The sequence below is a fragment of the Penicillium chermesinum genome (assembly GCF_028974085.1).
Source record: "Penicillium chermesinum strain IBT 19713 chromosome Unknown utg000002l:1.0-5270490.0:1.0-5274688.0, whole genome shotgun sequence".
NCBI classification, from domain to species: Eukaryota; Fungi; Ascomycota; class Eurotiomycetes; order Eurotiales; family Aspergillaceae; genus Penicillium; species Penicillium chermesinum.
Genome location: NW_026695312.1, coordinates 636873 through 649111, shown reverse-complemented (window position 1 = coordinate 649111; position 12239 = coordinate 636873). Strand labels below are relative to the sequence as shown.

General features: G+C 50.9%; 5 protein-coding genes across 5 annotated transcripts; 2 read left to right on the top strand and 3 right to left on the bottom strand.

Annotated features, from left to right (window-relative positions):
• Window positions 1-3: 3 nt before the first annotated feature.
• N7468_001031 (TrkA-N domain dehydrogenase) lies at window positions 4-531 on the top strand (the record flags this gene model as incomplete). The annotated part of the gene is made up of 2 exons (XM_058470328.1): window positions 4-18; window positions 100-531. The coding sequence occupies 2 exons, from the start codon at window positions 4-6 to the stop codon at window positions 529-531; spliced, it is 447 nt and encodes a 148-aa protein (XP_058333469.1).
• Window positions 532-824: 293 nt separating this feature from the next.
• On the bottom strand, window positions 825-3110 carry N7468_001030 (FAD-dependent oxidoreductase; the record flags this gene model as incomplete). Its single annotated transcript, XM_058470327.1, has 7 exons — window positions 825-890; window positions 953-1226; window positions 1291-1607; window positions 1660-1967; window positions 2056-2215; window positions 2384-2561; window positions 2644-3110. 7 exons carry the CDS (start codon window positions 3108-3110, stop codon window positions 825-827), a joined length of 1770 nt encoding a protein of 589 aa, XP_058333468.1.
• Window positions 3111-3852: 742 nt separating this feature from the next.
• N7468_001029 (isocitrate/isopropylmalate dehydrogenase family protein) lies at window positions 3853-4997 on the top strand (the record flags this gene model as incomplete). Its single annotated transcript, XM_058470326.1, has 2 exons — window positions 3853-4093; window positions 4165-4997. 2 exons carry the CDS (start codon window positions 3853-3855, stop codon window positions 4995-4997), a joined length of 1074 nt encoding a protein of 357 aa, XP_058333467.1.
• A 987-nt stretch (window positions 4998-5984) lies between these two features.
• Window positions 5985-8113, bottom strand: N7468_001028 (transcription factor domain-containing protein; the record flags this gene model as incomplete). Its single annotated transcript, XM_058470325.1, has 2 exons — window positions 5985-6498; window positions 6561-8113. The coding sequence occupies 2 exons, from the start codon at window positions 8111-8113 to the stop codon at window positions 5985-5987; spliced, it is 2067 nt and encodes a 688-aa protein (XP_058333466.1).
• Window positions 8114-8994: 881 nt separating this feature from the next.
• On the bottom strand, window positions 8995-11264 carry pab1 (polyadenylate-binding protein; the record flags this gene model as incomplete). The annotated part of the gene is made up of 3 exons (XM_058470324.1): window positions 8995-9151; window positions 9212-9662; window positions 9722-11264. 3 exons carry the CDS (start codon window positions 11262-11264, stop codon window positions 8995-8997), a joined length of 2151 nt encoding a protein of 716 aa, XP_058333465.1.
• Window positions 11265-12239: the final 975 nt, after the last annotated feature.

Below are 12239 nucleotides of genomic sequence, written 5' to 3'. Positions count from 1 at the left end.
GGAATGGACTCGGGTCTGGTGTGTACGAATTGCGTAGTCAGAACTTAGTCAAGAAATCCTATTTGGACTGCTTCTTGCCCAAGACCGCAAGTAGATTAGAAGTGGTTCAGCTCCGCCCTCACATTTTTGATCACCGGAACCCCTACAAAGCTCGACGACGTCCGCGCCGCCATCCAAGCAAGCACCCCGGATGCCGTGATTGTGGCATTGAACGCCTGCCGCACCTCAGACAGCCCCTTCGCGGCCCCAATCTCGCCACCTCAGTTCATGGCAGACTGTAACGGCAGCGTGGTGGTTGCAATGAAGGAATTCAGCGTCCAGAATCTGGTCATCATGCAGGCGTTCGCGGTTGGCGCCTCATGGCCTCACATGCCTTGCGTCATGAGTGGGCTCATGAGCAAAACCAATATGAGCTACCAGTATGATGATCACAATCATACCGTCCAAGAGGTCCAGGCCAGTGGGTTTACGTGGGTTATGGTACGGCCAACCCGGCTGGTCGAGACGGATGATATGACTGTGCACGAGTGACCGCAGGATGGAAAGGGGGTGAGGCTTATGGATGTCTCGAGCCGGAAGAGCGTGGAGAAGTTCATTGTTGATGCGAAGGTGTAGTCAAAATGGGACAATATGGCGCCTGTTATCACGAATTAGGCTTTTTTGTTTGCTTGTTTGTTTTGCTTGATCGTTTTCTTTCGAGAAGCCTGGAGCATTGCCTATGTGTTTAATATCAGAAGACCCATTGATATCGAAAGTTCTTTAAATTCCTAAGCGAGTTCTTGAACACAAGGTAGTAGTGTGGTCTTCTGGCATTCTAGAGATATCTAGAGATGTGATCCGGTGTTCGAATTGTAGTACTGTGTCATATCATGTCGCAGGACATCCAATCCCTGTTCCAGTGTTAGCCGTTGCTCATGTGATATGACCTACCGCGCGCGGCGGGATTCCTCACTAGAGCAAGTTCTTCATTAAGCTGCTTGTCCCTCTCTGCCCTGATACACAGTCGGAAAAATTCATCGTCCTCCCGAGCCCTGTCCGGATCCTGATCATGAAGCCGCCGGAAGTTCTCTCGAGACATTGGGTCGATCACGTCTTGCCAGATCTTCTTGCGCACCTCACTGTACTTATCCAGTATACTTGCATCGGCTAAACCTTTGTGGATACCGAGCAATGCGTCATATAAGGAACCCACATCTGCAATGCCACCAGTAAGGCCCAATCCCCCGCTAGTGATAGAAGTTAGATCATTTCACAGACCTAGATTATCTCATCCACATAAATTGCACTTACAATGGATTGCAAAGGTGTGCTGCATCTGCCGCCAGAACAATCCTGCCAACTCGGAAGGTGGGAGAGCACCTCTGCTGCATTTTGTACGGGCTTATATTAGTGATGCGATAGTCTCCAGGCCGAGGATTCCCCGGCAGAATCTCTCGATAGCGCGCAGGTTGTCGTGCGATGTACTCTTCTTTACTCAGTCCCGGGATATCGCCATATGTGACCCGATACAGACCATCCTTGGTGATACGAGCTGCCATGTACCAATTGGTCGGATGGACGATGAAATTGGTATCCCAATAGCCGTATTTCTCAAAGTCGTAATATACCTAACATCATTAGTCGAGTGGTGTTGGATTATGACCCAAAAAAGGGCCTCACGTTTGTTGCAATAATCTGCGCATTGAGTGTTTCGCCAGGGTATTCGGGTCCAAACAGTGCCCGTCGAACAGTGCTACTAGCGCCGTCACACCCTATGATATAGTCTGCCTCAAGCCGGTTCTCTCCACTAGGGGTCTCAACATCAACCCAAGAAGTTCTTCCGCTTTGGCCAACCCGCACGACTCGATGAGACCATTTCACTTGCGCGGAGGGCTGTTGCTGGATGTGCTGGTATAATATTTCTCCAAGTTGATCTAGCGGCAGCACGACCACCTTATATGGATAATCTGGCGGCAAAACTCCATGATCTAGTCCCGCTATCAGACTAGTATCCTCTTTCCTCCAAGCAAAGCTCCTGATTTGGAACCCCCCTCGCCTTGACATCTCCCAGCACACCAGCTCGTGATAACTCGTAGGCAGCTGGACCCCCATAGTGAGATGCACGGGGCTGTTTATCGAGTTCTGCGCCAGCATCCAGAAGCTCTACCGCGATGCCTTGTTTGGCAAGGAGAAGCCCAAGGATAAGACCCGAAGGCCCAGCTCCCACCACGATGACCTACGGTTGATTAGCTCGTTTCCAGGTGGCACATGATCATGACGAGCTACCATACCTTGTTAATGGCCATGCTCCCATGGAAATACCTGAAGCTGTTCAACAAGGATACTTGGTATTCAAAGCTCGATTCAAAGAGATAGGAAGGCTCTTTTCTTCTGGCTCAGCTACCATAGCCCCATGGCTGTAGCTTGGACCACCCCCCCTCCCCGTGGGGCTGTCCCACTTTCCCACCTTCCCACCTCCTCTTGAAGATCCCTCCACAACAAAAGTCTCGATAAAGCGCACTGGGCTGCGGGGTAGAGCCCCGCTGAAAAGGGGGGAAATCTCGAAAATTGCGGGGAGCGGCCTATATAGATGGATCACAATTCATCCGTGTTACACCAAATTGACGAGGAATAGTACTTCTTTCAGAAGATCTCTGGTCTTACCAGAGAAACTCCTGTTGAAAGTTGAGGGGTGGAGCTCCTTCCCAAGAGCTCTGGCTTTGCTTCGGAGGTGATCCCTTGACCGGTGCTATTTGAAGGGGCCAAATACCCGAGGGGATCCCTTCACATTTCTTCTGTCGAACAGAGTCTCCCGTGAATTCATCGGGGTCGGATGCCAATGCTCCTAGGGAATGCGGTGATTGAGATGGCACTGACAGCGACCTGCGATTATCATGCGTGGGATGATCAGGGTGAATTGCCGTAGCGTATAGCTGGTTATCATTCCTGTGATCAATCTTCCTCCGTTTCCTACGAGATTCGCTTTCTTCAATGACTGGCGGTTCAGCGTTGGTCAATTGCCCTTTGGTAGAGTTATTCATCTGGGTTGTGCAGGCCGCTTCCCATCTGCGAATATTTTGAGCTGTATCGAGTGGGAATTCTGACCAGTCGTCCACTCCTTTCTTCTCCATCCTAGCTAAAGGAGTGTATGGCGTCCTACTGCTTTCTCCAAGACTAAGACTGTCGGGGAAAAGACTAGAGAGTTGACTGTCAGGTGTCTCCGCCAGCAGTCGTAGTAAAATTCCTTCGGTCACTTGGAGTCGATGTTCTAATGCTTCAACATGTCCTTTTGCAGGGCCTCTAAAAATGCAATTAGTGGTCTGTACTTTCTCCGACTACCGTAGGCGCTCTTACCGTCTGAGCTGTTCTGGCCAGTCGCAAGGGCGATGATACTCCAGACATTGTTCACAAACAGGCCTTAAGAACGATCCAAGTTAGCCGCGACTCCATTCCCCAGTCATTCTTTGCGCCATTTTCATTTAGGCTGATGCTTACTTATCTCCACTGCACTATACGACCGGCACACATCAGCACATTGACCAGGCCCGCAGGTAACCAAGGCTCGTTTCTCGTACCTTCTGCTTTCTCGATCGGCAAGAATGACAAGCCACCGTTATTCGCGACTGCTGCTTCCCTTTTGCCTTTGGCATTTCTATGTTGATGGACAGGTGAAGTGGAGGAGAGAAGAAAGTCAAGCGCGGCGTCGGGAGAATCCATCGCCTGAAAGTTCTGCCGACCGTTCGAACCATCAGCCGCGAGTATTCGAAAGGCTACTGGGCGATATCCATATTTAAACTCTGTTTCGCCAGTTTTAGACTTGACGCAGCAAGACACGATCGCGATTACCTGAGACATTTTTCTGATTTGTTCACCATGACCAAATCCTACCGTATTGCATCCATTCCTGGGGACGGGATTGGCCCCGAAGTAGTCAGCGCCACCATCCAAGTAGTGGAAAAGCTGGCAAAGACCCTCGGAACTTTCGATATCGATTTTACACACATTCCCTGGGGCACCAATTACTATAAGCAACATGGCAAATATGTCTCGGAAGACGCACTAGATCACCTCCGTCAATTTGATGCCGGACTTTTCGGTGCTGTCGGGGACCCAGGTATGGCATCGACGTTCTTTCTATACTCTATTAGTAGGAATACTATAAATTACAAATTAACACGGAAACAGACGTCCCTGATCACATCTCATTATGGGGTCTTCTCCTGGCCATCCGAGGCCCGCTTCAACTATATGCCAATGTCCGCCCGGTCCGCACATTCCCCGGCACAAAGTGCCCCCTCAATACAGCCCCCGAGGGCATCGACTGGGTCTTAGTCCGCGAAAACTCCGAAGGCGAATACTCGGGTCAAGGGGGCCGGTCACACATCGGACAACAGTGGGAAGCTGCGACGGAAGTCGCCATGTTCACTCGTGTCGGGATTGAGCGGATTATGCGCTTTGCTTTTGAGACCGCGCAGGCCCGACCACGAAAGCACCTGACTGTCGTGACGAAGAGCAATTCCATGCGCAATGGAATGGTCCTTTGGGACGAGATCGCTGCGCTAGTGGCTAAGGATTTCCCGGATGTGACGTGGGATAAAATGCTGGTTGATGCTATGACGGTCCGCATGGTGTGGAAGCCGCAGTCTCTTGATACTATTGTTGGGGCTAACTTGCACATGGATATTCTGTCGGATCTTGCGGCGGGTTTAGCTGGCTCTATTGGTGTGGCTCCTTCTAGTAACTTGGATCCGACTCGCAAGAATCCATCTCTCTTCGAACCTGTGCATGGCAGTGCATTTGATATTACCGGAAAGGGCGTCGCTAACCCAGTTGCTACTTTCTGGTCTGCCGCAGAGATGCTTACCTGGGTCGGAGAGAAGGATGCTTCGGATAAACTGATGCGGGCTGTGGAGAATGTCTGTGCAGCGGGGGTCTTGACGCCGGACTTGGGGGGTTCAGCGAATACGCAAGAGGTTGTTGATGCTGTCTGTGCTGAGATTGAAAGACTCTACAAGTGAATGACTTCAAAGACATAATAGGTCTTTTGGGAACCAATACCCAAAGAAGTAATAATCGGAAAGCAAAACAATGAACTGTAGAGATATCTCGGGACAATCGAGTTGTTCTAGAAGAACAAAGATGTATGTATGAATTCGAAATCTCATTCAGGATATCTGGACCTTGAAGGTATAAATACTACCGTGTTGCGACCACATTGTTTCCTACCATCTACCACAGACCAAGGACAGTACAAGTAGGATAACTAATACAACGGCCTTCCTCATCAACTCATTCATATAGCAAGCATGATAATCCTTGAACGATTTTTCCCGAAAGATAAAGTTAAACCTCCTCCAGGAGACCTTCCAAAGCCGAGACGTAACCCCCTCACCAGAATATTCCATGGCATTCGGAAACCCGCCCCTCTTGAAAGACTTTTCCTCAAGGGGGAGAAAGCAAATTCGTACCCTGAAATTCTATTTCCGGAGCTGAACGCTCAATGGGTGACTATCACCTTCGAACCTGAGTACCGCCAAATCATGCGCGAGTGCGGTGATGGACTATCCCTTCTTTATCACATCAAGCAGGCCATCAAAACTAACCAAAACTGCAGGATCACCAATCGCTCTTTGACTGGGTATGCTTGCTTATCAATCAAGGTCGTGGGGAGGAAACTTCCAGCTAATGATGCAAGGTTGGCTGCACTGGCTATCGTGCGGAAATGGATATTACGGTATCCTTACTGCGGCTTTTATTTCTCACCAGAAGTCTTATTCTGGAGGCCCTCGCACCCGGTTCTAAAATCAGAGCGGGTTAGATACCATGAGTACTCGGACGCTGGTCATTACTAGTAAGTGGTCGATTTTCGTTAGTTCATGCCATACGTAGTTGATCAGACGCGGATGATATCCATATATTGTTTGGAATGCTTCCAATTGGGCCTTTGATAGTAGAATTCCCATTAGGAGGAGAGCTAACGGTTTCCTGGATTTGCGTAAGATTGACTAGAAGCTTGGATACTGCTGGCCGATCATGTCAAACAGAGAATCGAAATCGGCTCCATGTAGCAAGTCTACCATATTCAAATCAAAGTTTGAGCCACCCGGCAGATGGTTGCTGCCACTTTGAAAGCCGAACTCCAATGATGAAGGTGAAGTATCGGTAAGATGAAGACCTCTGTTGCCATTCGAGGCCACAAACTGTGGTTCCGAAGACTGGCATTCAGGGGCCAGTGGCTCATCCACCCTTAGTGGCGGGCTTGTGTCGATACCATGGAAATATGAACTTGAAAGTTTTCTTTGCTTGAGATGGCCTTGTTCTCGTATTCCAGCTGGATCCACCGCGCCAAGTTCTCTGCCTGGAGTAGACATGGCGTATGTTAACGATTTAGAGGCTTCAGGGTTGCTATCCATTTGCTTGATTTTCGTAGCTAATATTAGTAACGCCTTGTTGCAGTGGCTTGCCGTCTCCCATTTGTCAGACATGCGGCGTAAGAATTCCGAACAGTCATTGATCTCCCTAATCTCGGTTAGTATGTTTGAATGATGTTTAGAGAACCGTGTTTAAAGGATTCGACATACTGGAGACCTATTGCAAGAACGTACTGCCTGAGTTGGCAAGCGAAGGCTAAAACCAGTCCAGACATCCAAGCCGCGGATAGAAAGCCAGGCCAGAATAGCGCCTGTCCATTATTGACTTGGGTCTTCAGCGCGGCAATAATTCCGCGCGCGGCTCCAATGCATGTCTGCAGCCCAGAACAAAACTCTGCGGTCAACGGGTCAAGGGATAAGGAGGGTCGGTGGATGATCAAAATGAGGTGCTGGTATGAAATTGCAAAGAATGGTCCAAAGTCAAACGGGCTGTGGGATTCGGCTCCATCCCTTTTGGCAGTCCCTGCGACCGTACCTTGGAGCTCCAGGGGAAGACTGTTCCACCACTTATGAACGTCTGTCACCAAAAATAACACCGGGCTGCGCCTAACGGAGCGAACCAGAATAGATTTATGGAAGAGCTCCAGTGCTCGGCCCGTCAGCGTACCAGAGTCAACATAGCTTGCAAGGATGCTTTCCTTTTTGCGGTTGTCTCCCTCAAAGATTTGAGCCTGTTCCCGGTCATAACCCCTGAATACAGAATTGTCGGGGTCAGAATGATCGAAGTTTTCTGCATCAAAGGATATCGCACCGTACTCTCGAATCTCCCGCGAGAAGTGTAGCTCCTTTGCTGCAGGCAGACACACATCAATATCCGAGTCTTGGATGCCGAGCGGAAGTCCAAGTGCTTGGCTTAAGTAGCGGTCTATCGCATAAGCACACCAAAATATACGTTTTCGCAGATGCCGGTCATGCGATGAGAGCTGGCTGTAGCGGAAAGGGCATCGGTGGAGTCCGGCGTGCATCATTGATCGTAAAATACACCCGCCAAATGTAGAGGCGAGTCTCAATGACATTGTAGCAACAAGATATACCTGAACTGCAAGAAGAGCCTGTAAAGAAGCCATATCATGCTTTGATGCGAACGTCGAGAGTAGTTGCGTCATGCTGGCCGGTGACATGATCCTGGACTCTGGCGGGACTCGGAGATCAGGACCGAGCAGGCTTCCCAGGTTGAAAATGCACTGTAATATGACGGTCCAGCAAGTACTTTTGTAGCTGGTGCTCGTGGAGTTTCCCCGCTCTTCCTGGGGCGATTTGGAGTATAACCTCTCCATGGCTTGTAAGAATGTGGGACCATGAAGGAACGGGAAGAGAGGATGCCAGACTTTGAAGTACATCATCATTAGCTCGCGAGCGGTATCCTGCGGCGGTGCATCTCCAAGAAAGCTCGCAATGGTAGGATCATATGTCCACTCTGGTAGATAAATGTCGTCCGGGCTTGAAGCTGTCGGTGTCTCCCTCGACGTGGTGCGACGTCGTTTTGGACGCGAGGAGTCTTCAGTGCCAACAAGGGTATCCTCTGCGACTGGAAAATCAGGCTCCTGCGAATCTGGTCGGTCCAGTCCATCTGAGAATGCTCGCTTGACGGTATTAATGAAGTAGACGCCACTGGAGCTGCCGACGAACTGGCTGTCTTCGTTCGAGTGGGCTGTCAAGGATCCGATCTCCGACGAGGTTGGTGCATACTCTGGTGGCTCCATGCCGAATTAAACATCACATCGTAGTAACTTGTAACGTGATCTTCTATTTTTGTAAGATTGATTGATTCACGATGTCTCTAGTCACTAACTGGCTAGGTTAGACGCCGGCGGTGAAAATTAGGCATGGTCGAAATTGATGCCGAGGTTTCCGCCGCTTGAAGGTTCTACCGATAGGTCAGACCCGTTGATTTGCAGGTAATCTTCAAGTTAGCTTGACTCAGTAAAAATGGTATACCCCGAGGAAAATCTGGTAAAGCAAGGTGGGCAAGACAACCCGTTCATTCGAAATACAGCACTGGAACTCAAGCACTGCTGAATCGAGCACACGCCCTATCCGTGAGGATCATAATTCTCTATGTTACACTCGTATAGCAGGAAGATACGAGACAAAAGCAGAAGAGACCAGGTACGAAGAAGACAATCGTCACAACTCCTTCCCGGTAGCAAGCAGAATCAAAAAAGGGAAGGGAGATCACAGAAGAATCAAACCCGCATCCAGCGCCATAGATAACTTTTACCAATCTCCCTCGTACGAAGCTTGCTCTTCCCCCGATCCGGGGCCCAGGACAAGATTGAAAAGGAATGTGCTCTAGTGAAACGAATGGGAGGAAGAAATGAAATAAAATGTTGTGCCGCGTTCCTAAAAACACCAGTAGGTGACACTGCTAACACAAAGAACTTTTCAAACCGAGGGATATCAGGATCAGGAGAAGAATGAGAAGCGGTCGTCCCAGGAAAAAAAAAAAGGAAAAAAAGAAAAAGCAGTCAAAGATAAATAGGAAAAGGTCATCAAAAACGTGCGTCCAAGATACCGAGCAGCGGCGCATAGACAGGAAGGATCCAGGTTATGAACCCTCGTCTGACCGTGGAAGAGCACTCGCTTACGATTTGTTGTCCTCGGAGGTAGTTTCCTTAGCGGCCTCCTGGGGCTTAGAATCCTCAGCAGCGTCACCCTCGGTTCCCTTGTTCTTCATGTACTCGTCATAAACGCTCAAAGCCTCGTCGACCTTGGCGCGGAGGGCATCCTCATCATCAAGCCTAGAAAAATGCATGTTAGGTAAGATTTCACATATGAGTAAGGATAAGTCGAAAACTTACAATCCGAGGAGCTCAGCGTTGTCCATCTCCAACAGCATACCAGTGATCTTGCCAGCAAGCTCGGGCTGCTGAGCCTGGATCTTGGGATACAGAGCCTCGCCGAGCATCTGCTTCTGCTGGGCAGGAGGAGCGTTGAGGAGGGCCTGATTCTGGCTGCCAGCAACGTCATCGCGAGGCTGACCACCCGGAGCAGGCTGACCACGGCCACGGCCCATCTGAGGACCACCTCGGCCGAAACCAGGACCACCGCGCATACCGCCAGGGAAGCCACCGGGAACCTGACCACGGCCACCAGCACCACGGCCGTTAAAGCCCTGGACTTGCATGGGGTAACCCATGCCGTTGGGCATGCCACCAGGACCCTGCATACCCATGGGCATGCCTTGGAAGTTAGGCGGAATCTGCTGGTTGGGGATACCACGGCCACCCTGCTGGGGAAACCACCAGGGAACTGACCGGGGCGAGCACCGGGGATACCCATCACCATACCAGGCTGGGGGAAGGGCATACCGCCGCGCTGACCACCGGGAATAAAGCCTTGCTGGCCGGGAGGGTAGAAAACGGCAGGCTGCATGTAAGGCTGGGGCATACCAGCGGCGGCAGCAGCTTGCTGCTGACGAATGGTGTTGCGGGCCTGGATGCTGGCCTCCAGCTGGCTACGGCGGACGTCCTTGCGCTGAGCAAGAGCAACGTAGAGGGGCTTGCCGTTAACCATGCGCTGGTTCATCTCAGTGACAGCCTTGGAGGCCTCATCAGGGCTGCTAAAGCAGACAAAACCGAAGCCCTTGCTCTTGCCCAGGGTCTTCTTCTCGGCAGGCTCGCCCTCGGTCTGCTCGCCCTCATCGCCCTCTTTCTTCGCCTCCTTTTCTTCCGCCTTGGTCTCTTCCTTGGCCTCCTTGTTCTCCTTGTTCTCTTCTTTCTCCTCAGATTCGGGGGTAGGAGTACGCTCGTCAGTGACGTTGTCGCGCATAACCTTGGCGGAGGTAATGACACCGTAGGGCTTGAAGAGGTCACGCAGCTTCTCATCGTCAACGTCATCGGTCAGGTTCTTGACGTAGAGGTTGACGCCCTGGTACTTGGAAGCTTTCTCCATACGGGCAGCCTCGTACTGCTTGCGGAGCTCTTCCTCACGCTCGTGCTTCTTCTGGGCACGTCCAACGTACAGCTTTTGACCCTTGACTTCCTTCTCGTGCATCTCTTCCACGGCAGCGTGGGCGCTCTCGTGGGTGGAGTAGTTGACGAAACCAAATCCACGGCTCTTGCCATCCTGGTCGTGGCTAAGGGTGGCAGAGGTAATCTCACCAAACTTCTCGAACATGGTGCGGAACTCATCGTCGGAGATCTCGAGCTCCAAGTTCTTAACGTAGATATTGGTGAAGTTGGCCTTCATCTCCTCGAACTTGCTCTGGCGGTCCTTCTTGGAGATGTGGTGACCGACGAAAACCTTCTTGTCGTTCAGAAGCATACCGTTGACGTGCTTGATGGCATTGTTAGCAGCCTCGGCGGTCTCGTAGTGGACGAAACCGTAACCCTTGGAGTTACCGAACTCATCCTGGGCGACCTTGCAACTCAGAATGTTACCAAAGGCGGCGAAGGTGTCGTGCAGGGCCTTGTTATCAATGGCGTTGTCCAGGTTCTTGATGAAGACGTTGCCTTGGCCAGTCTTGCGCAGAGCGGGGTCACGCTGGGACCACATGATACGGCAGGGCTTGCCCTTGATCAGGGTGTAGTTGAGGTCCTCCAGAGCGCGTTCACCGTCAGCTGTGTTGTTGTAGTTGACGTAGGCGTAACCGAGGGAGCGACGAGTGACAGCATCACGGCAGACACGAATGGAAGCAACCTGGCCAATGGAGGAGAAGAGCTCGTAAAGCATGGCCTCAGTCACGGAAGGGTCAAGCTCGCCGACATACAGAGAAGCGGAGTGGGGCTGGGCGTTGGCAGCAGCAGCGTCGCTGGTGGACTCAGCGGGGGCAGTAGAGGCGCCGTTAGCCTCAGAGGCTTCAGGGGCGGTGCCCTCGGCGACAGTGGGGGTGGTGGCAGCTTCAGCAGACATCTTGAAGTTTTTATTTTTCTGCTCAAGTATTAGTCAGTATATGCTCAGTTCGGGTTGTGTGAAAGTGGGAAGTGCTGAAGGTTACACGGCATGCTATGCAGCCTCTTTAATGAGGCGAAGGCTTAATGCCGGGATAGAAAGAGGGGAGATCCAAAGGGGAATGTGGGTGCTCTCCACGCGGCCACGACACAACAAAGGACCCTTCGGTTGAGGGGGAGGGGTCGACGCGTTTTGAAGTTGCAATGCAAATGTTTCTCAAATTCGATGAGGGGCAGAGCAGATCCACATGGTGGACGGGTGGGAGTTTGTTTCAGGAGGGCGAAAATGCATGCAGTCGCAATCATCTCCACAAAGAGCGAAACTGACCTGGTAAAGTGGCGGATGAATGTTATTCAACACACCGCACAATGGAGGAGGGGTGAGATAAGATAGGGATTTTGGTTTTTCGGGGGGGGTTTTCTGGTTTTTTTGGGGATTTTTTTTAGGACTTTCGAGGAAGCTTCGAAAGGGAAAAAAAGGGATTCCCTGGAAAGAGAGGGTCTGTTGGTGGTAAACGGAGGGGATGAGGAAAGAAAAAAAAGTCGACGGTGTAAAAAGCGTTTCTGGAAAACTCAGCGGAGCGGACGAATGCCGCTATACTATATTAGGCAGGCGGTACGCTACCCTTTCAGGGCTCGGTTGCCCAATCATCGGATTTCCTTCCCTTGGCTAATACTGTGTATACACGATGCTTCACAGAAGAAAAGTCAGTTTAGGAAGTAACTTTTTATTCATTAGAGATTTTATGGGAAAAGCCTTGTATTCTATGGACCTTAACAGAGAAGAAAACATTGGTCGAATATCAGAAATGAACCACCAGAATTTCTGCAGAGTCCGCCATTTGTCCCGGTTTCCCGCACAAATGCTGACACTCGGTGGATCGCTGGCCCAATGAACAGGCTCAGATTTTGCCGGACGCCAATTGCTATGCATACA